The sequence below is a fragment of the Pseudorasbora parva genome, chromosome 14 (assembly GCF_024679245.1).
Source record: "Pseudorasbora parva isolate DD20220531a chromosome 14, ASM2467924v1, whole genome shotgun sequence".
Classification (NCBI taxonomy): domain Eukaryota; kingdom Metazoa; phylum Chordata; class Actinopteri; order Cypriniformes; family Gobionidae; genus Pseudorasbora; species Pseudorasbora parva.
In genome coordinates, this window is record NC_090185.1 from 39,795,428 (window position 1) to 39,818,869 (window position 23,442).

Below are 23,442 nucleotides of genomic sequence, written 5' to 3' on the forward strand. Positions count from 1 at the left end.
GGGCGTCAACACACTTTCCTTTGCGTTGAGTCTCAGCCCCAAGCACCTCATATGGGATAGAACAGCATCTCGATGCTGAACCGCCATATCGTACGACCTGGCCATGATCAGCCAGTCATTGATATAATTTAGTACACGGATGCCCAGCAGGGAATAGTCGAGGTACATTTTCGGTGTGCAAACGCATTCGCTGCTTTGCCGCAGGTCATTTTAGAGGCGGCTGAAGTAGCGCGCGAACGCGGGGGAATGATGTGGCCCGGAGCCCGGAGCCCTTTTGACTGCGGGAGCACAGCATCGATTCCCCGAGAGCTCCGGGGGGAAAACGACCTCGGTCGTTCTGCCCCGTGGGGGACAGCTCTCAGCGACCCAGCCGGAACTAGGACCACTTGGAAGACTTCTTCGCCTGAAAAACCTCCCTCAGGTCGGCCTTCGGCTTAGAAGACTTCCCGCGAGAACGTCGCTTCTTTTGCCATGCTCCCTCAGGAGGGGAGCGAGAAGCAACGCTCTGCTTTTGAACCTCTCGGTGCGAGGAGCCTGGTGCTGGCTGAGACTGCCCACTTGAGGCAGCCTTGCTGGAGGAGCCCCAGCGGCGAGGGAGAAACTGGCTGAGGGCGGCCGCCTGTTTCTTCACCCCCTGAAACCTCTCGACGACGGTGCTCACAGCGCCGCTGAAGAGGCCAGAAGGTGAAACCGGGGAATCAAGGAGAAAGTGTCTGTCTCTCTCCCTGATCCCCGACAGGTTAAGCCAGAGATGCCTCTCCACACACACCATACCGGCCATGGAGCGGCCGATTGCACGGGCCGTCTCCTTTGTGATGCGGAGAGACAAGTCTTTTGCCTTCCTCAGCTCAGTAATGTCCTCCGGAGAGGGTCCCTCGCCTTCGTCGAGCTCTTTCAGCAGGTCCGCTTGGTAGGCCTGCAGAACCGCGAGAGTGTGCAGGCACCCACCAGCGCGACCAGCCGCACCATATGCCCTACCCACCAGCTTTGATGTCTCTCGGCATGGTTTTCGAGGGCAATGCCGGGGCCTTTAGTGAGGCAGCGGTCTCGGGTGAGAGGTGGCCCACAAGCACCTGTTCAACCCACGGCAACGCTACATAGCCCTTCTCAGCCGCCCCCAGCACATTAGCAAAGTCTAGCACTGGGGGCGTAGTCAAACGTGCAGATCTCATTGTGCAGATCGGGGGGAAAAGGCAAACCCCGACGGGGAGGCTGAGTTCGTCGCTTGAAAAGCATTCATCCAGCTTATTGGGCGGCTGGATGTCCACCTTTTCTTGTGGCCAATCTAAATTAAGTTTGGCCACAGCGCGAGTCAAGACCTCCACCAGCTCCTCCATTGCCGGCGAGTGGGGTGGCGACTGCCCCACCGTGCCTGCTTCGGTGCTCATGGCCATCGATTCCTCAGAATAAAGAATATTATATATAAATATAAAGTAAATATAATAATATAAAGAAATGTGCGCAAACTGGACACAAGTCGAGACCACAGAGCTCCTTACTATCCGCGCTGAAGCTGAGATCGTTCGCCAGCTCAGTGGAACGGTACGTGATGCGGTTGTTTATGAGCAAATAAAAATAAAAATGAGAACACTTCCGTTTTGCCTTTCCTTATTCTTTGGCGCCAATCTTTTTCGACTCGTACATTATACGTCACATCCGGATGTCACGTGTCAACTCGATCCGGGACCGTTACGGGTTGTGTGTAAAAGCGCACATATTATGGTATTTCGCTGGCAGTGTGAATGGACCAAATCTAGCGGCCCGGGAACAAATGCTGGGTTGCATTATCCGTGGATTTGCCAGAATCGCAGTGTGAAAGGGGCTTTAGAATCATGTTATTGGGCATTTGGTACTGATTTTAGGATTTTTCGTTGCAAACAGAATTAATTCAGCATGTTTATCCAATATTGTTCCTTATTGCGATATTGCAATAAGAGCTGCCAAATAAATAAATTGCAAATAAATTGCATATCTTTGTAGACATATTTTGCTAATCACAAAAAATGGGATTAAATTCCCGCCAAAAGTTCTGTGGTCATGGATCAAAAAATTATAATTTAAAAATAAAACAAATCATGTAAATACATGTATCATTTTTAATGTGTTTAAAATTTTGATTCATACTTGTTATTTTTTAAAATGCAACTTTAATTTTTATAATTAACGCTAATAATAATATTATTTGCATTAGTTTTATAAATTTTATATAGGTGTTTTTGCATGTGTTTTTACATTTTGAAATCACACTTATTAATTTTTGATCTGTGACCGCTGTACATAAATGTCCCATAACAAAACTCCACTATAGCTTCATCATGAATAATCTAATATTGATTCATATTAAGAGATTTACTAATAGCACTAGCTTTAAATAGCATTATTGATGTACAGTGATGTGGCATTTTAATTCTGCTGTCCAAAGCATATTCATAATATTAAAAATATATACACATTAATCTTTAAGGAACTATCGAGCTCAAAAGTCCCCAAATGTGAGGTCAAATTATGACTTTCGTGTGGTTTTTACATTCAAAAACATCATAACTAATCAGTAATAGGCTATTTTCTACACTGGGTTTTGAGGCTCTCTCCTGAACGCTGGGTTTTGACGGGCGTGTCACTGGAGACTTGGAAGTAAACGCCCACGGCTAGGATTGGAGAAGATTTGCATATTTAATGAGCTTAAGGTCCCCTTTCAGTTCACATGAGGGAGGGGTTGTTTTGAAAGGTGCGACTGGAATAATTGTCTCACAGGGCTCGAGAAAATAAAGGATTCTCCAGCCTGCGAAAGCGTGCTAATGTTCAGTTAGACACAATCACATAATCAATACGATCTGTGACAATGTAATACTATCACATATAAAAACATGATTTATTCACATAAGTGTGCTGCACCATTCCTGACAGATCCAAAATAGAAGCCACAGCATTGTTTTAATCTCAATATGTCTGCAAATCCAGCTTGACCTCTGTCTTGTTTACAAATAATTATCTTGCTATCTTCGGCATGTTTATTGCACGTTAAGCTCCACGAGTTGTTGGGTGGGGCTACAGAATCAGTCGGTGGGCGGGGCTACACAAGCAGGTAGGCGGGGCTACATAAGCTGTCGGTGGGTGTGACTACAGAAGCTGGTAGGCGGGGCTACAGAAGCTGTTGGTGGGTGTGACTACAGAAGCTGGTAGGCAGGGCTACAGAAGCTGTCGGTGGGTGTGACTACAGAAGCTGGTAGGCGGGGCTACAGAAGCTGTCGGAGGGTGTGACTACAGAAGCTGGTAGGCGGGGCTACAGAAGCTGTCGGTGGGTGTGACTACAGAAGCTGGTAGGCGGGGCTACAGAAGCTGTCGGAGGGTGTGACTACAGAAGCTGTCGGTGGGTGTGACTACAGAAGCAGTCAGTGGGTGGTGCTACAGAAGCAGTCAGTGGGTGGTGCTACAGAAGCTGTCGGTGGGTGTGACTACAGAAGCTGGTAGGCGGGGCTACAGAAGCTGTCGGAGGGTGTGACTACAGAAGCTGTCGGTGGGTGTGACTACAGAAGCAGTCAGTGGGTGGGGCTACAGAAGCAGCCGGTGCACGGGACTACTGAAGCAGTCAGTGGGTGGGGCTACAGAAGCAGTCGGTGGGCGGGGCAACAGACACAGGTAGGCGGGGCTACAGAAACTGTAGGTGGTCGTGGCTACAGAAGCAGTCGGTAGGCGTGGCTACTGAAGCAGGCGTACACATTTATCTGTAGAGGCGGAGTTCTTTGACTAACAAGGAAGTTTTCAGCTCTGAAGAGGATATTCTTATATTACCATGACCTTTTATTTATCAAAAGCTCAAGGGAAAGATGATTTCTCAATTCATCACCCCTTTAAAAGTAAAGTTGTTTTTGCAGTGATGCCATGAAAGAGCTTGGGTTCCTCAACAGTTCTTAAAATACCATGTTTTTCTTATTGTGAAGAGAATCTAAATTGAAAGTTTCCATGATGGATGTTAAAGTTTCTTTATTAAACCAATTCCTTGTGACGCAGCCTGGACTCTGAATCATGTTTGTTGGTCTGGCCCCCAGACTGAGGCTGGTTCCAAAGGTTTATTTTCTCAGTTTCTGTCACCTGATGGATTTTGGGTTTCTAGCCACTGTTACCGCTGGCTTTTGTTAAGTTGGGGACACTAAATATTCAACAAGATTATTGACATGACTGCACTAAGCTGAGCTGGACAATGGCATCACTGTTTTCTCCAGAGCTGAACTCATTTCATCATTGATGGTCAGTTATTAAAAAAGAACTAAATGTGGTGCCAAAAATGCCTTTTTATTTGACAGACTTATTAGGAAGTGGCATTAAGCGGATGATGTATTTTCATTCTCAGATACAAAAAAAAAAAAAAAAAAAAAAAAAAAACCTTTCTTGCACTTGTCAGCTTCATAATATCATTCATTTAAAATTGTATTTTATCCATTGTATTGCTTTTCTGTTTTACAAGATGCCTTGAAGTAAAGGATGGATGGAGGTGGAAGGAGGTTTGAATGTTGAATTGGTTCACAGTTGACACAATGGTTTATAGTTGAATTTTCTAATACATTTAAGGGATTATTTACACATCTTGTATAAAACAGTAGCACAACTGATATCTTTCAAACCACTTCATTTCTTTTCCCTGTAGAGGACACCAGTAAATCACTCTTCCCAATAGCCAGCATTTTAAAGGTAAACATTTGAGGAATTATTTTAAACAAACATTAAGCCTACACAGTGTTTTGTTTTGATATACAATACATTTATAAGGGAGTTTATTCAGAGAAATGTACAATGTAAAGTAAGTAAATATTCTAAATGCCAGATTTTTCTGGCATGGTCTGGTCTTTCCCACCACTTGCTACAATCTCTAAAGTCCTCACAGAGGATTTAAAAGATATCTCAACAACCAAACTTTATCTACAGAGAAGGAGCTTTCCGGTTTGTCTATAATGCTGAAGTTGGATTGTGAAAACTTGTAAATGCATTCTGACGTGCATCATGCTGTATAAAGTGCATCTTTAGTCCGATTACAGGAGGGCTGTGAGTGAGGACAGCAGGCCCAACACCAGGACCAGAAGGCTGAAGCGAGAGCAAACTCCATCATTTTCCTGCAGGCAGTCCGTGTAGGGCTCGATGCAGGCGGCGTAGGCCATGGCATGAGGGATGTAGCTCTGCTCCTGGACCCCGTGGAAGAGGTGGGCCATTGGACCTTTGGCAAAAATGGCAACATCCTCAGAACCATGAGTTTCTGAATCGAGAGGTACGGCAGCCTGCTGAAGATACTCATTACTGCCTGCGAACAACAGTCAAATATTCATTCATTATCACATACAGTTATTATTTCACTCATCAAATTATTATATAGCTATTATATAAGTTCCAAAACTAACAAATAACACCATGTGTTGTGCTATACTCGAAGTTATAGTTTAGTTCAATGAAAACATCAGCAACATGACACTATGCACTTCAGTGTGTTCCTCATATTATGGATCCATGGATTGATGCACTTTTATGATGGATAGATGCACTTTTATGATGGATGGATGCACTTTTATAATAGATGGATGCACTTTTATGATGGATAGATGCACTTTTATGATGGATAGATGCACTTTTATGATGATGGATGCACTTTTATGATGGATAGATGCACTTTTATGATGGATGGATGCACTTTTTTAATAGATGGATGCACTTTTATGATGGATAGATGCACTTTTATGATGGATGGATGCACTTTTTTAATAGATGGATGCACTTTTATGATGGATAGATGCACTTTTATGATGGATTGATGCACTTTTATAATAGATGGATGCACTTTTATGATGGATAGATGCACTTTTATAATAGATGGATGCACTTTTATGATGGATGGATGCACTTTTATGATGGATGGATGGATGCACTTTTATGATGGATGGATGGATGCACTTTTATGACGGACGGATGCACTTTTATAATAGACGGATGCACTTTTATAATAGATGGATGCACTTTTATGATGGATAGATTCACTTTTATGATGGATGGATGCACTTTTATGATGGATGGATGGATGCACTTTTTTGATGGATGGATGCACTTTTATGATGGATAGATGCACTTTTATGATGGATAGATGCACTTTTATGATGGATAGATGCACTTTTATGTTGGATAGATGCAATTTTTTGGGGTTCAAAATCTCGACCCCCATTCACTCCCATTATAAAGCTTGGAGCCAGTATATATTTTAATATAACTCTAATTGTGTGTATCTGAAAGAAGAAAGTCATATACGGCTTTAAGATGAGTAAATCATGGCATATATTTTTTATTTTTGTATGAACCTTTTATTGCAGTGACACAAATGACCACAAGATGGGGCGTATGTATTTGTCAAAACTGAGCTTTTACCATGTACTTAAAACTTCTGCACTTGAGGGGAAAACAATTAAACTCATAAAACTTACTTGAGATTGTGTTATTCATGTCAGGACGAGTTCCATTCGCTATCTGGTATCCTGGACCATTTCCATAAAGTGCATTAGTAAAGCTCTTACCATCCTCACCTTTTGAATAGGAAGTGCCTGAAAGACAAAGACGTAAATAAGTTGTGTTGAATACCAGTGTAGCCTCAAATTTGTTCTTGTTTTTGGGCAAATATGTTGAAACATGAGGATAAATAATAATTGGCCTAGAAATTTGCCTTCATGTTGTTCCAAACCTGGATGACCTGATTTCTTCTGTAGAATGTGCTTGAAGATATTTTGAAGAATTTTTCTAATGTGTTTGTTCATACAATTAAAGTCAATGGGGTTCAAAACAACAAAACATTGGAGCCCATCAACTTTAACTGTATAAAAAGCCCACTGAGACATTTTTCCCCCCAAAATATTTGCTTTTGTTTTCCAAAGAACAAAGTCTTACACGTTTAAAAGTAATGTAAGTAAATAATGACAGATTTTTGTGTTTGTTTGAACTATCCCTTCAAACACAATACACAGTCATTTCAAAAGTTGTGGCGAAACAGATAAAGTTGTTTTTCAGCAGTTTGTTGATGAGTTTGGTATCTGCCTACCTAGCACAGGATTGCCCCTGTAGGAGTATCCACCGAAGGAAAACACATGGGAATGGTCAGCCGTCACCACAGACAAGGTGTCAACCTCACTCGTCAGCTCAGACGCCCGCGCAATGGCCCTGTCAAATTCCACAGCCTCGGTCAAAGCGTACTTGGCCTGTCCTGCATGATGGCCATGATCTATTCTCCCGCTTACAGGAAAGAAAACACACACAAATAAGTACACTCAACACATCTTAAGGGTTACACAATAGAAACGACAAGAAATATCCTCTTATCTTCCACAAAGAGGTAGAATCCTTTCGAGTTTTTGCGAAGAATCTTGATGGCTTTTTCCACCATCTCTGTCAGGGACGGGTCCATTTCAGGATCGCGTTCCAGCTCGTACCTGGTGTCCTTTGGCTCAAAAAGCCCTGGTCGCAGCAATGGAAAACAGCAGTATTAGACCACGGTGAGTCAAAAAGTATAGAAGCTTGTTTCCACCACTAAATAAAAAAAGGCAATTACGATTTTTTTATTTTTTTATCTCACAGTTCTAACTTTTTTTTTTTTTTGCAATTGCAAGTTTATATCTCTGTGTAATGTCATGAAGTCAGAATTGCAAGATATAAACTTCAAAATTCAAGATAGTCAAAATTTTGAGAATTTTTTTTTTTGATTTGGCAGAAATAATTTGATTTGTCGTGGAAAAAATGTTAGAATTGCAAGAGAAAAAAAACACAAGTTTGAGGAAAAAAAATGCAAGAAAAAAGTCAGAATTGCACAATAAAAACTAAAAAGTTTTTTTAAAAAACGTCTCAGGTTAAGTATGTAACCATGGTTCCCTGAGAGGGAATGAGACGCTGCGTCGAAACGCTAGGGGAACGCCTCTGCGTGATGCGTCATGAAGCACTCGTGAAATTAGTCCAATAGCGGGGAGATACGTCATAGGCGGGTGACGTCATCGACCAGAAAGCTATAAAGCATACCCGGACCAAACAGTCACTAGCTTCTGATAAAGCCGAACAAATCGAACACAGACATGCCGGGAGTATGGCATAGCAACTCAGCGTCTCGTTCTCTCTCAGGGAACCATGGTTACATACGTAACCTGAGACGTTCCCTTTATCGAGGGAACTCAAGCTGCGTCGAAATGCTAGGGGAACTTAATACCCACGCCGCCAGAGTCCCAAATGTCTGTCTATGTGAATTTGCTCAACCCAAAAACACCCGAGACCCTGGGGTAGAGGTCACGTCTAAATTGAAGAACCTCACAAAAGTGTGCGGAGAGGACTACCCTGCCGCATCACACACCTATTGAAGTGAAACTCCTGATATGAGAGCCATAGAGGCCGCCATACTCCTGGTCGAGTGGGCACGGACCTTAGCAGTGAAGGCTGTCTGGCTGACTTGTACGCCAGTGAGATAGCCTTGACTATCCACTTACTCAGTGTCTGCTTTGACACCGGTTTTCCCTTACTCAGGGACCCAAAACACACGAACAGCTGTTCTGACTTGCGCCACAGGGCAGCTCTGTGGACATAAGCGTCTAGGGCCCTGACCGGACTGAGCAGATTTAGCTTCTCTTGGTCTTGATCAAGAAATGGAGGCGGACAGAAAGCCTGCACCATCACTGGCCCCGCTACGTTAGTCGGGACCTTAGGCACATACCCTTCCATCGGGAAAAGGAATGCCTTCACCACTCCAGGTGCGAACTCAAGGCAAGAGGGTGCTACTGATAGAGCCTGTAAGTCTCCTACTCTTTTAAGGGACGAGATGGCCAGAAGAAACACAGTCTTTAATGTAAGACATTTTTCTGACACTTCTTCTATCGGCTCGAACCGGGCTAACATAAGGCCTTCCAACACTATGGCCAAGTCCCAAGTAGGCACCCTCGAGCGTGCCGCAGGCCTCAGCCTCATAGTACCACAAAGGAAACGCGTGACCCACGGGTGTTTCCCAACTGAAGCATTCTCTAAAGGCGTGTGGTAGGCCGATATAGCCGCCACATACACTTTCAGAGTCAAAGGGGATAACCCTGCGGAGAATTTTTCCTGCCAAAACTTGAGTACTGAACCGACCGGGCAGTGAACTGGGTTTAAAGCATGGCCTGTACACCAGGCGACGAAAACTCTTCATTTGAGGGCATAAAGTCTCCTTGTGGATGGTGCTCTGGAGTGCAACATGGTTTATATCACTTCAGTGGATAGACCCCTTTCTATGAGCTGGGCCCTCTCAGAGGCCAAGCCCACAGTTTCCATAGCTCCGGACGAGGTTGCAGTACTGACCGCCTCGCTTGAGAGAGAAGGTCCCTCCTGATGGGAATTTCCCGGGGGGACCCCCGAGGAGAGATATAATGTCGGATAGCCACACTCGGCCCGGCCAGAACGGGGCTATCAATAGAAGCTGGGCCCCGTCACGGCGGACTCTCTCCAGCACTCCTAGGAGCAACGCCAGAGGGGGAAAGGCGCACAGACGTAGCCTCGGCCACGTCTGTACCATTGCGTCCAGCCCTAGTGGGGCTGGATGCGTGAGGGAGAAGAATATCGGACAGTGCGTTGTCTCTTGAGACGCAAACAGATTCACCTGCGCACGCCCGAAGCGAATCCAAAGACTCTCCACCACCTCGGGGTGGAGTCTCCACTCCCCCGGCACCACTCCCTGCCTCGACAGGGAGTCTGCCATTACATTCATTCAAGCTCCCCGGGAAATATATCGCTCTGATCAGCATCTTGCCCTGGGCCCAAACCAATATTTGATGTGCCAGCTTTCACAACCACCGCAATCTTAGACCCCCCTGGCGATTTATGTAAGAGACCACCGCTGTGTTGTCCGACCGAACTAGCACATGGCGGCCCCAAAGGTCTGGGAGAAAGTGCCTGAGTGACAGGAACACGGCCATCAGCTCCAGCTGGTTTATGTGCCAGGAGAGCTGATGGCCACTCCACAGACCCCGAGCCGAGTGGCCACTCATGACCGCCCCCCCAGCCAGTTAGGGAGGCATCCTTCGTTAGCGATAAGCGATGACAAGGAACCCCTAGAACTGGACCTTGGGACAGGAACCAAGGATCCTCCCACTTCACCGAGGCACGTAGGCAGCGCCGCGTGACCTTGATTAAGCGAAAGGGATTTCCCCTCGGGGAGAACCCCTTGGTCCAGAGCCACCACTGTAAGGGTCTCATGTACAGCAGGCCAAAAGGTATCACATTGGACACTGCTGCCATCAGCCCGAACACTCTCTGATAGTGTTTCACAGTGAGTGACTGACCTAGCTTTATCTGGTTCACGGTATCCAGGATCGTTTTTATCCTGGGAGGAGATAGCCGGGCTGACATTCTTTTCGTGTTCCACACTAACCCCAGAAAAGTAATGCTCTGCTGAGGTGCCCACACACTTTTCTTTCCATTCAACCTTAGCCCCAACACTCTCATGTGGGCGAGAACAGCATCTCGATGCTGAACCGCCAGCTGTTTCGACTGCGCTAACACCAGCCAATCGTCGATATAATTTTATATAATGTCTCACATTTATCTGTTAATTTTTTTTACTGGTAGCGGAAACAAGCATCCATAAAGAAGGCTGATGACTACTGATGTACATTTTTATACTGTAAGATCAACTGTATGTTCCTCTTCAAACGGAAAAGGCGGACTTACCCATCAGGTAATCAGTGCTGTCCTCTTTGACGGAATCAAACTGTTTTTTATTCCACACATATCTGGAATTCTAAAGAAAGGAGGGGTTGTTAAAGCAATACTTCTGTCACCATTTACTTTTCCTCCTGTTGTGATAATTCTGAACGGCTGACTTTCTTCCACAGAGCACAAAAGGAGATTTTAGGCAAGATTTAAACCGGCCAAAAGTGCAGTCGGAATGAATGGGAGGGGATGGATCGTCTCACACATCCAGACCGCTTTGGGTGGGTCAAGTTTCACATCAGTCATGACATGGGGTTGGTTATTGTGACGGATGAGATGAGACTTGCAAAAGGAGGGAGATTTGCAAGAATATAAAATAGTAAAAATTCCCCATTCACTTCCATCGTAAAAGAGCAACCAGGACATTCACTGCAAAAAATGCTCTTCTTATTTAGTATTTTTTGTTGTTTACAGTCCAAATATCTAACAATTCTTAAATCAAGATTAATTTGCAAGATAAGTAAAATGACATTGATGACATAAAATGACAAGATATTTTTGCTTGTTTTCTGGGGGAAAATCCAAATGAAGTGAGTTTTTGCTTAAAACAGGCGAAATTATCTGCTAATGGGGTGAGAAAAATAATCTTATTTCTGTTTGGGACGGAAACAAGAAACAAGATCTCAATCAGAAATAAGATTATTATTTTTCTCACCCCATTGGCAGATCATTTTGCCTGTTTTAAGCAAAAACTCACTTCATTTTGATTTTATTTTCAACAAAAACAGAAAAAATATCTTATGCTGTTTTACTTATCTAGTAAATGCATCTTTATTTAAGAATTGTTCGATATTTAGACTAGAAACGAGTCAAAATGAAATTAGAAGAGCATTGTTGGCAGTGTTCTTCTAAACATCTCCTTTTGTGTTCCATGGGAAATAAAGTAATTATCCCTGGAATGATCATTTTTAATATATTTTAGAGCAATTTGACTTACTTTTCTGTTTTTCAACCACTCATCAACGAGATCAGTTTTGTCTTGTCGGCTCCCCTTTTCTGAAGAGTATTCAGGATCAGCGGTTTCCTTGGGAAACATGTACTGTCTGCCGCCTCCTAAAATAACCTACAGGAAAATCATAGCAGGAAAAGAGACATTCAGATTGACAGTTTGCTCTTTACACTGCAAAAAATGCTTTTCTTATTTAGTATTTTTGTCTTGTTTCTAGTCAAAATAAATTCTTACATTAAGAAACATTCACTAGACAAGTACAAATGATTGTCTTGTTTTGTGAAAAAATAACTCAAAATGAAGAGAGTTTTTGCTTAAAATAAGATAAATAATCTGCCAGTGGGGTAAGAAAGATAACCTTAATTTAAACAGAAAACAAGATTATTTTGCTGACCCCACTTTTGCTTTTTTAAGCAAAAACTCTCTTCATTTTGAGTTATTGTTTCCCAAATCAAGACAATTACTTTTGCTTGTCTAGTAAATATTTCTTGTTTTAAGAATTTTTAGATGTTTGGACTAGAAACAAGACAAAAATACTAAGTAAGGAAAGCATTTTTTGCAGTGTATAGACAGCTGTATAGTCGACAGTTCTATGCAGAGGTCCGGCGATCTCACGTTTATATCAGTATTGTGGACGAGCTGGTAGGCGATGTCCTTGCAGCCCCCCGTGAGGGCTTCAGCGGGCAGATCTTTATCGCTGTACCAGCCTCTCTCAGGGGTGTGCGAGTAACTGGCCGCGGGTGAAGCGTGCTGGACACGGGCTGTGCTTATAATGCCAACAGACTTCCCTGGAAAACACCAAACCAGCAGATAAACGGCTTATTAGGAGCCTTCGTCAGGTTCACTGCAAAAAATGCTCTTCTTACTAAGTATTTTTGTCTTTCTAGTCTAAACATCTAAAAATTCTTAAATGAAGATGCATTTACTAGATAAGCAAAATTACATAAGATATTTTTTCTTGTTTTGTTGAAGATCAAATCTAAATGAAGTGAGTTTTTGCTTAAAACAGGCAAAATGATCTGCCAATGGGGCGAGAAAAATAATCTTGTTTCTGAATAAAATCTTTTAAATAACCTTGTTTCTGATTGAAATCTTGTAAGAAGAGCATTTTTTGCAGTGTTTAGTGTTAAGAGATAAGAGTTCAGCCTCAACTGCTCATTTAACCATAAAAGACACATGAAAGTACAAAGGGTTCAGAGTAGTGAACACTGACAAACTGTTCGAGATCAGAGTTTGCCTGCAGTTAAAAGTTATTTTTATTGAATTATCCACTGATTTCTACCTATCAAAATCCATGTACGCTCATAGGCACATGAAGCTCTACCTCAATGCAAAAATGCTTTTCTTACATTGTATTTTTGTCTTGTTTCTAGTCCAAAAATCTAAAAAGAAATTACATTAAGAAGCATTTACTAGACAAGTAAAAGTTTTTGTCTTGTTTTGGGGGAAAATAGCTCACAATTAAGTGAGCTTTTGCTTAAAATAAGACCAACAATCTGCCAATGGGGTAAGCAAAATCTTATTTCAAACAGAAAACTATTTTATTTAGGTTAACCCATTGGCAGATTATTTAGCTTATTTTAAGCAGCTATTTTTCCCCAAAACAAGACAACTTTTTTGCCAGTAAATGCTTCTTAATGTAAGAATTTTTAGGTATTTCAACTTATAACAGGACAAAAATACTAAGTAAGAAAAGCATTTTTTGCAGTGCTCTTTTTTCTATCTGTGACTAAAGGTGTTTTAAAAACAATAGGCCTGCAAGTAGACAACCTTAGGATCAACTTTTCACATCTTGCTTATTAGTGTGAGAAAGATGATAAGAGATCTTAGTCAGAAATAAAGTACCAATTACAAAAACGTTATTAGAGAAATAAAGTTGAAATTGTGAGATATAAAGTTCTTGATTGTGAAATGTGACGTCTCAATTACAGGACATAAGGCTGCAGTTGTGAGATATACTGTGACGTTGAAATTACGAGATGTAAGGTTCAGATTGTGTGATATGAAGTTGTAATTTTGGTAGTCACAATGACCAAGACAAAGTCGTAATGGTGAGAAATAAAGTTGCAATTATGAAAAATATAATCGCAATAAAGAAAAAAATGTGCTATTGTGTCGAGAAATAAAGTCGTAATGATGAGAAATAAAGTTATTATAAAAAACTTAAATCGCAAAAATTGAGATATTAAGAAATAATGTTGCTATTGTAGGAAATAAAGATGAAATTGTGAGGTTTTAAGTTGTAATTGTGAGAAATAAAGTCAGTAATAAAAACGAAAGAAATAAAAGTGCTAGTGAGCCAAGAAATAAAAACGTAATTATGAAAATTAAAAACTGTTGAGATATTAAGAAATAAAGTCGTAAATGTAAGAAAAAGTTGAAATTGTCAAGAAATAAAGTTAAAATTGTGAGGTTTAAAGTCATAATGATGAGAAGTAATGTCACAGTTATGAAAACTAAAATCACAATTAAGGTACACCGATCAGGCATAACATTATGACCACCTTCCTAATTTTGTGTTTTGCTGCCAGAACAGTCCTGACCCATCGCGGCATGGACCCCACTAGAGCCCTAAAGGGGAGCTGTGGTATCTGGCACCATGATATTAGCAGCAGATCCTTTAAGTCCTGTAAGTTGTGAGGTGGGGTCTCCACGGATCGTGCTTGTTTGTTTCGGCTCATCCCACAGATGCTCGATTGGATTGAGATCTGGGGAATTTGGAGGCCAAGTCAAAACCTCAAACTCATTGTTGTGCTCCTCAAACCATTCCTGAAGCATTTGTGCTTTGTGTCAGGAGCATTATCTGCTGGAAGAGCCACAGCCACCAGAATACCGTTTCCATGAAAGGCTGAACATGGTCTCAGCAATGCTTAGGTAGGTGGAGCGTGTCAAAGTAACATCCACATGGATGGAGGACCCAAGGTTTCCCAGCAGATCATTGCCCAATAATTCTTCCCATAGTGCATCCTGGGGCCATGTGTTCCCCATGCACACACACCCGGCCATCCACGTGATGTAAAAGAAAGTGTGATTCCTCAGACCAGGCCACCTTCTTCCATTGCTCCGTGGTCCAGTTCTGATGCTCACGTGCCACTGTTGGTGCTTTCGGCGGGGTCAGGGGTCAGAGGTCACGCTGACTGGTCCATACGCAACAAACTGAGATGCTCTGTGTATTCTGACAGCTTTCTATCAGAACCAGCATTAACTTCTGGAGCAGTTTGAGCTCCAGTAGCTCGTCTGTTTGATCGGCACACACGGGCCAGCCTTCGCTCCCCACGTGCATCAATGAGCCTTGGATGCCCATGACCCTGTGGCAGGTTCTCCACTGTTCCTTCCTTGGAGCACTTTTGATAGATACTGAAACTGATACATGCTCAAATCCTTACGCTTGGCCATTTTTCCTGCTTCTAACACATCAACTTTCAGGACAAAATGTTTACTTGCTGCCTAATATATCCCACCCACTAACTGGTGGCAAGATGAAGAGATCGTCTCAGGTTACGTATGTAACCCTAGTTCACTGAGGGAACGAGACGCTGCGTCAAAACGCTGTGAGAACGCCTCTGCGTTAATGCGTCGTGAAGCGCCTGTAGAACCATTCCATCGGAAAAAAGATCGATCGTCGGCGTGATGACGTCATCAACCGGAAGCTATAAAGCGTCCGTGAAAACAAACAGGAACTAACTTCTGATAAAGCCTGAAGTAAGTGATCACGGACACGCCGGGAGTATGGCAGAGCGACGCAGCGTCTCGTTCCCTCAGGGAACTAGGGTTTCATACGTAACCTGAGACGTTCCCTTTCGGGGAACTCGAGCTGCGTCGAAACGCTGTGAGAACGCTTATACCCACATCACCAAGTGTCTCGTATGTGTGAAGCCGAGGCGCACACGGTTACGAGAGTACCTGCGCCCCAACAGTAGATGCCAGGTCTAGTTCATAGAACCTGACGAAGGTTAAAGGAGACGACCATCCGGCCGCGTTACAAATATCGTGAAGGGAAGCCCCCGACAAGAGTGCTTTTGAAGCAGCCATACCCCTGGTTGAATGCGCCCGGACAGCCAGTGGAGACGGCTGCCCGGCCGCTTCATAAGCGAGTGAGATGGCCTCGACCACCCACTTGCTCATCCTCTGCTTGGATACTGGAGCCCCCTTCTTAGGGGGTCTGAAACAGACAAATAATTGGTCAGATTTTCTCCACAGGGCAGCTCTGTGGACGTATGTATCCAGTGCCCTCACAGGACACAGCAGATTTAATCTTTCCTGGTCTGACGTCTTAAACGGAGGAGGACAGAAGGCTTGGAGAGTGATGGGGCCCCGTGGGCTCGTAGGAACCTTGGGGACATAACCCGGCCTGGGATGCAGAAATGCTTTCACCATCCCAGGCGCAAACTCTAAACATGAGGGCCCTACCGACAGGGACTGAATATCTCCTATTCTTTTGAGAGATGAGATGGCCAAAAGAAAGATGGTTTTTAGGGTGAGGAACTTGTCCGAAACCTCCTCCAGAGGATCGAACGGTGGTCCGGACAAGCCCCTCAAAACAATGGCCAAGTCCCATGCTGGGACCCTCGAGTGCATAGCCGGCCTCAACCTTAAAGTGCCACGGAGGAAGCGTGTAATTAGAGGATGTCTTCCCAAAGACACTCCACCGAAAGGGACGTGGAAGGCACCCAAGGCCGCCACGTACACCTTTTTTGTGGAGGGGGTCAACCCTGCCGAGAACCTTGCCTGCAGGAACTCCAGCACTGTACCAACCGGGCAGTTAACTGGGTCCCACTGGCGTTCTCTGCACCATGCTGAAAAAAGTCTCCATTTCAAAGCATACAGCTTCCTCGTGGACGGAGCTCTGGAGTGCAGGATGGTCTCTACGACCTCGGCCGAGAGACCTTCCTCTATGAGCCTAGCCCCCTCAGAGGCCAGGCCCACAGTTTCCACATCTCCGGGCGTGGGTGCAGGAATCTCCCGCCCGCCTGAGAGAGTAGATCCCTCCTGGTCGGAATCTCCATCGGAGAGCCTTCCAGGAGAGATATCAGGTCCGAAAACCATACTCGGGTCGGCCAGTACGGAGGCACTAGAAGTACCTGGGCCCCGTCCCGGCGTACCCTCTCCAGAACTCCTGGAAGCAAGACAATCGGGGGGAAGGCGTACAGAGGCAGCCTCGGCCACTCCTGTACCATGGCATCCAACCCCAGCGGGGCTGGATGGGTCAGAGAAAACCACTGCGGGCAGTGAGAATTCTCCGCCGAAGCAAATAGGTCTATTTCTGCTCTCCCATATACCTTCCATAGGAGCTCCACCACCTCTGGGTGGAGTCTCCATTCCCCGGGCCTCGGCCCCTGTCTCGACAGGCTGTCTGCTTCCTGATTCAGGGCCCCCGGGATATATACTGCCCTGATTGACAGCAATTTCCCTTGGGCCCACAGGAGGATCCGATGTGCCAATTTGTCCAACGGACGAGACCTCAGACCCCCCTGGTGATTTATATAGGCGACCACCGACGTGTTGTCTGTCCTGACTAGCACGTGGTGGCCCCTGAGGTCGGGCAGGAACTGTTTCAATGCAAGAAACACTGCGAGCATCTCTAGCCGATTTATGTGCCAGTGCCGCTGATGTTCCTGCCATAGACCCTGGGATGAGCGACCACTCATGGTCGCCCCCCAGCCCGTGAGAGAGGCATCTGTCGTTAGCGTTACGCGACGAAAATGAGCCCCTAACACGGGACCCTGAGATAAAAACCCCGGGTTTTTCCACATGACCAGAGCACGTAGGCATCGCCGCGTGACTTTGATCGTGCGGAGCGGATTTCCCCTCGGGGAGAACCCTTTTGTTTTGAGCCACCACTGCAGTGGCCTCATGTACAGTAGGCCAAAAGGTATCACGTTGGACGCTGCTGCCATGAGACCTAACAGTTTCTGGAACTGTTTCACAGTGACGGCCCGGCCTAGCCTCTGTTCTTTGACGGCTGCCAGGATCGATGCTATGCGTATTGGCGATAATTGCGCCCGCATAATTACCAAATCCCAGTTCACACCTAGAAAAGTGGTTCTCTGAGCCGGAGAAAGCACACTCTTCTTGGCGTTCAGCCTCAACCCCAGCTTCGACATATGGGCGAGAACAGCATCTCGATGCTGAACCGCCATCTGCTCTGTATTCGCTAGAATCAGCCAGTCGTCGATATAGTTCAGAATGCGGATGCCCTGCAGACGCAGCGGCGCCAGAGCTGCATCCACACACTTGGTGAACGTGCGGGGTGACAGTGCTAGACCGAAGGGAAGTACTCGATATTGGTATGCCTCTCCCCCGAAGGCAAACCTCAGGAACTTCCTGTGATGTGGAAGGATGGAGACATGAAAATACGCATCTTTGAGGTCTATGGTGACAAACCAATCCTCCGACTTGATCTGCGATACAATCTGTCTGAGTGTAAGCATCTTGAATTTGAGCTTGGCCACCGAGCGATTCAATAGCCGCAGATCTAATATCGGGCGTAAGCCCCCATCCTTCTTCGGCACGATGAAGTAACGGCTGTAAAAGCCAGACTCCCTGCTGGGAGGGGGAACCCTCTCTATAGCCCCTTTTTTGCAGGAGTGTCTCTACTTCCTGTGCCATTACCAGAGCCTGCTCCGGGCCCACCTCTGTAGGTAGGACACCGCTGAAAGGAGGTGGCCGACTTCTGAATTGAATGGCGTACCCCTTTTCTATTATCTGCAGGACCCACTGAGATATATTTGATAGACGTTTCCACTCGTCTAGAAAATCTACTAAGGGAACCAGCCTCTCGAGGCTGGCCTCTGGTGTATTTTGAGCAACAAGCACAGTGCCCTGAAGCGGCGGACCGGCAGGGAACGACTGACTTGACTGCTCGGGGGCCCCCCGAAGGGGGCGCGGACCACCCTCGGGTAGCCCGCGGAGACCGACTGCGCCCCGGCATTGCGGCGGGGTTGGCAGCGCGGCCCCCCGAGGGTGCCGCAGGGAAACGGGTACCGTTGGCAGGGGTAAACACCGTTTCCCTACGGGGGGAACCACCCTCAGCGTCCTGACGCTTCTGGCGTCAGGAACGCTTCGACGAGGCCTTCTTGGCAATCAGGACTGTCCACAGATCAGCCCTGCCCCTCGAAGGCCTCGTCTGAGAGCGCCGCCCCTCGTCCCCGCGCTGAGGGGGAGCTCGGGCAGCGACGCTCTGCTTTTGTTGAGCCCTGTGTGAGGAGCTCGTACTCGGTTTTGGCTGCTTGATTGTGTCAGCAGCAGCCCCAGGGACCTGGACCCGGAGAGGGAGGAACTGCTTGAGCGCCGCAGCTTGCTTTTTCGACTCCTGGAACCTCTCGGTGACAGTGTGAACTGCGTCACCGAAGAGGCCTCCAGGAGAAAGCGGCGCATCAAGCAGGAAAGCTTTCTCCCTCTCCTTGATGTCTGTGGGGTTCAACCATAAATGCCTCTCCGTGGCCACCAATGCTGCCATGGAGCGGCCAACACATCTGGCCGTCTCCTTGGTGGCCCGGAGAGCTAAATCAGCGGAAGATCTCAGTTCTGCTACAATATCTCCCCCCATGACATCACTACCGTCCAAATCCCTCAGCAGGTCAGCCTGATATGCCTGCACGATAGCCATCGTGTGCAGGCATGCAGCAGCCTGACCCGCTGCCGAGTACGCTTTACCCACCAGCGCCGACGTTGCTGTAGACCGAGGTCTGCGGGCTGAAAACTCTATATGATGCCGGTCTCCTCCATGATCTTGCCACCTCGGTGTGCAAGTCATGAAAGAACGGCAGGCCCCGCCGCTGAGGCTCTGAAGCGCGAGACGGCAGGAATCGTTCGTCTAATTTGCTATGACGCTTTCTTCCTGGCTCAGTTCTTTCAGTGGGCCAGTCGATGTTTAACCTGGCCACTGCTCGCGTCAGAACCTCAACTAGCTCCTCACTAGCAGGGGACTGAAGTGGCGAGTCTTCAGTCGCGATGCTTTCAACGTCCACCTCCTCAGAGCTGGACAGATGAAGCACCGGCGACTCTCTCGGGGGGGAAGAAACCGCCATGCGTGCTTCCATGCCCCGAGAAGAGCCGCTGGATGGAGCAGGTGAGGGCAGAGATAAGGCAGCGCCCGTCTCTAACCCCTCTGCCACATCCAATTGTGATCCCCACGACTGCAGCCTTCGCTCCGCCTCGGCGGCAGCGGGACCAGAGCCGCGGGGAACACGAGCCGAGGCACCCTCCTCGAAGAGCGCCCGGCGGGAGCGCAGCGTTCTCAGTGGTAATCGCTCACAATGCTCGCAAGCAGCCCCCTCTCACTCGCCATCTCTATCTATTTTATTTTTCTCTTTTTTTTGTTAATCTACTGATATTTAACAAAAAGGGTGGAACATCTCTGGATATAGACAGACAAAAACACCAAATAGACAGACAGGTTCACACAGATCGCTTGCTGAAGGCTCAGAAGCTAGTTCCTGTTTGTTTTCACGGACGCTTTATAGCTTCCGGTCGATGACGTCATCACGCCGACGATCGATCTTTTTTCCGATGGAATGGTTCTACAGGCGCTTCACGACGCATTAACGCAGAGGCGTTCTCACAGCGTTTCGACGCAGCTCGAGTTCCCCGAAAGGGAACATCAGTGTTATTCACTTCACCTGTTATAATGTTATGCCTGGTTGGTGTATAAAGAAATAAAGTCGCTATTGTTTTGAGAAATAGTTGTAATTGGGAGAAATAAAGTTATGAGATGTGAACATTTTTTTAAAGTAAAAAACCCACTTCAGATTTCAAAAGAGCTGATCTGCTGATCTGGCATCAGCTCATTATGGGTTAACACAGCTCTGGTGTTGGTCTTCCTGGCCGTTACCTGCCATCTTCGCCTGATGAAGAATTGACTTGACCTCGTTGCCTTTAGCGGAGCTGCAGTCTTTGCGGCGCGCGGCTGCGCTGAGCCCCAGCGTGCCGTAGTTGGCCTTCACTCCACACAGATATGCAGTGGCTGTGGCTGCGCTGTCCGGCATCTGCTGGTCCACATTATACGTCTACACACAACAGACAGCAGCGTTATTACGAGTATTCAGATCTATCAGCTTCTCCATCCAGAGCGTGAGTTTTCTGCACCTTGGAGAGCGCCAGATAAGGAAATGTGTCCATGGCCAGGACACTCTCCTCTCCGGTCTTCCCAGCCATCTGTCCCTTCATGATCCTGGCCGCGGTCACAGTGCTGATGCCCATGCCTTATCAAACACAACAGCTTACTTTAAACAAGACACATGTGGGATCTGTTCAAATCCTATCAGAGTGTTTCTTTAGAGGGATTTAAACTGCAGTATTAATGTATGATTCATTGATTATCTTTTTAAAATATAATATCCATACGTTTTTTACCATTTGATAAATTACTACATGCAGTAAATGATCTGATTATCTAATCTAAAGCCTGCTGCAAACTGTGCAGTTTTTCCCCCTGCGCTTTATGGTTATTGCATGTCAGATTGTGAGTCTAGTGAGATTGGCGGGAAAGACATGGTGGACTGTACGGCGCCCTTTATGTCAGACTAAAGGACTTTGATCAATATTTACACGTGAGATTTGAAGTACAGCACATAAACCCAAGCAAAGCCTTGAGCTAATGGACATTGTGTAATATAATAACGCTGTGATAACCGTGTTTCAGCTTTTTTTACTCTTTTTTTTACTATAAAGTTTGAATAATTGTTTTATGAGAAAAGTTCAAACCTCAGCTGTAATGATAATGACACAGAGGAACGATATTGTCTAAATCAGTGACATTTAAGTATTATTTACATGCTATTATTGTATTATTTATAAATATTACATATATATTACATACATATATTATATTACATAAAATATTACTTTTATTACATATTAATTCTAGCTGTGGTTTTAGCATTTTCTTGTGATTTCGTCATTTTTCTTATTTGTAGTTTCTTTAAGACCTTTCTTTTTAGCTTTAATTTGATTTCAGTTTAATATCAAGTACTTTTAGTACTTATTTATAACTTATTTCAGTCCCCTTATTTATTTCAGTTAAAATTTCAAACTTTTACGTTTATTTTATTAGTTGTAGCTTTTTAATAGCTTTTTTAATATTTCTATTTAGCATATTAATTTGCAATACGTTCTATTTTTTCATCTATTTTTTTTATTATTAGAAGTTCCTCACAAATATTTATATTTAGCTTTCATTTATTTTTATTTCAGTTAAATATATCAAACAATTTTTGTACTCTAACATATTTCAGTTAAAACATTTAATTTTTAAGTTATATATTTTTCATCTAATATTTGTATTGTATTATTTAATTTAATTGTATTATATTAGTTATTAGTTATAGTATTCCTTTAGCATATTTTTATTTACCTTTATTTTTATTTCAGTTTAATATCAAGTAATTTTAGTACTTGTTTAGTATTTCAGTTAAAATTTCAATTTTTAAGCATTTTTTTCATCTAATATTTTTATTTTATTCTTTTATTTTATTAGCTGTCGTTCCTTACAAATATTTCTATTTAGCTTTAATTTATTTTCAATTTCATTTTAATATTAAATAATTTTAGTACTTTAACATATTTCAGTCAAAACTTTTCTTTGTCTAATATTTTTTTTAATATATTACCAGTTGTAGTTTCTTTAAAATATTTATATTTAGCTTTAATTTATTTTTATTTCATTTTAAGATCAGGTCATTTTTAGTACTTGATCTAATATTTTAATTTAATTTTAATTTTATTTTATTCACCTTTATTTCAATGACCATAAGCATTTAGCATGTGTTTTTTCCAGCTGATAAACTATAAAAGATTGACAGCCAATAAGAATCCACCTGGCTTTAGAGAGTCTGAGCACTTAAAGTGACAGACACATAATAGCAGCATGTCTTTGTCTGCAGGCCTGGACACTAGTTATTGATATGTTTATCTTTATAGTAATCATTGTTGATGTAAACAGCCTTTATGCTGCAGAACGTCATTAGTGCCGGTTATCTTCCAACACGAACGACTGCTAATTTTGACAAATTCCTATGGCTAAAACTGTACAGGGTTCCCTACAATAACTAGTACACCCCTGATAAATTGATACAGAGTCTATCAAGATTATAAACCACGTAGAGAAAAATACAAAAACAAGACATAAGACATGTAACTCACCATCTCCGAGGAAGAGGATGAGATTTTTAGCACGGTTCATGTTGGGCATCATGGAGAGCGACCCATGAAGAGCATCTTTAGCCTTGCCATACCAAAAGTGTGGGTTCTGCTCCTCGGCTTCAAATCAATCCCAGAAAAGAAACATGGTTTCATTATCTTTGTTTGGAGAGAAAAAGAATAACTGCACACTGTGGAATACACTTACCAGGAGTGACGGAAAAACATCCATCAAAGCCTGCTAAAACAAATATCCCAATAATCAGAAGGGTCTGTGTCGGGGCCATGATTCGGTAGCTCTGCCAAACAAGCGGATGCCCTTCTCTTTATACTCTTCTCTCAGACCAAAGTTCATGTAGTTCCCTGTCACTCTTTTGCAACAAGGGTGATCTATTACTATTATAATATTATTTTATGACATGATATGATATGAATTTCATGACATGAATGTGACATAAAAATGCTTGACTGTAGACTTAAACTCTTGCAAAAAAGCTTTTTTTGCTTAGTATTTTTGTCTTGTTTTAGCCCAAATATCTAAAAATGCTTAAATCAAATGAATTTATTAGATGAGTAAAATAGCATAGGATATTATGTCTTGCTTTCTGCTG

At 44.2% G+C, this 23,442-nt stretch overlaps 1 protein-coding gene across 1 annotated transcript; it reads right to left on the reverse strand.

Annotated features, from left to right (window-relative positions):
* Positions 1 to 5,027: 5,027 nt before the first annotated feature.
* alpi.2 (alkaline phosphatase, intestinal, tandem duplicate 2) lies at positions 5,028 to 23,118 on the reverse strand. The gene is made up of 11 exons (XM_067416399.1): positions 23,040 to 23,118; positions 22,835 to 22,951; positions 20,780 to 20,895; positions 20,526 to 20,700; positions 12,308 to 12,480; positions 11,681 to 11,806; positions 10,702 to 10,771; positions 7,345 to 7,479; positions 7,067 to 7,258; positions 6,455 to 6,575; positions 5,028 to 5,289 (listed from the first exon to the last, which is right to left on the reverse strand). The coding sequence occupies exons 1-11, from the start codon at positions 23,116 to 23,118 to the stop codon at positions 5,028 to 5,030; spliced, it is 1,566 nt and encodes a 521-aa protein (XP_067272500.1).
* Positions 23,119 to 23,442: the final 324 nt, after the last annotated feature.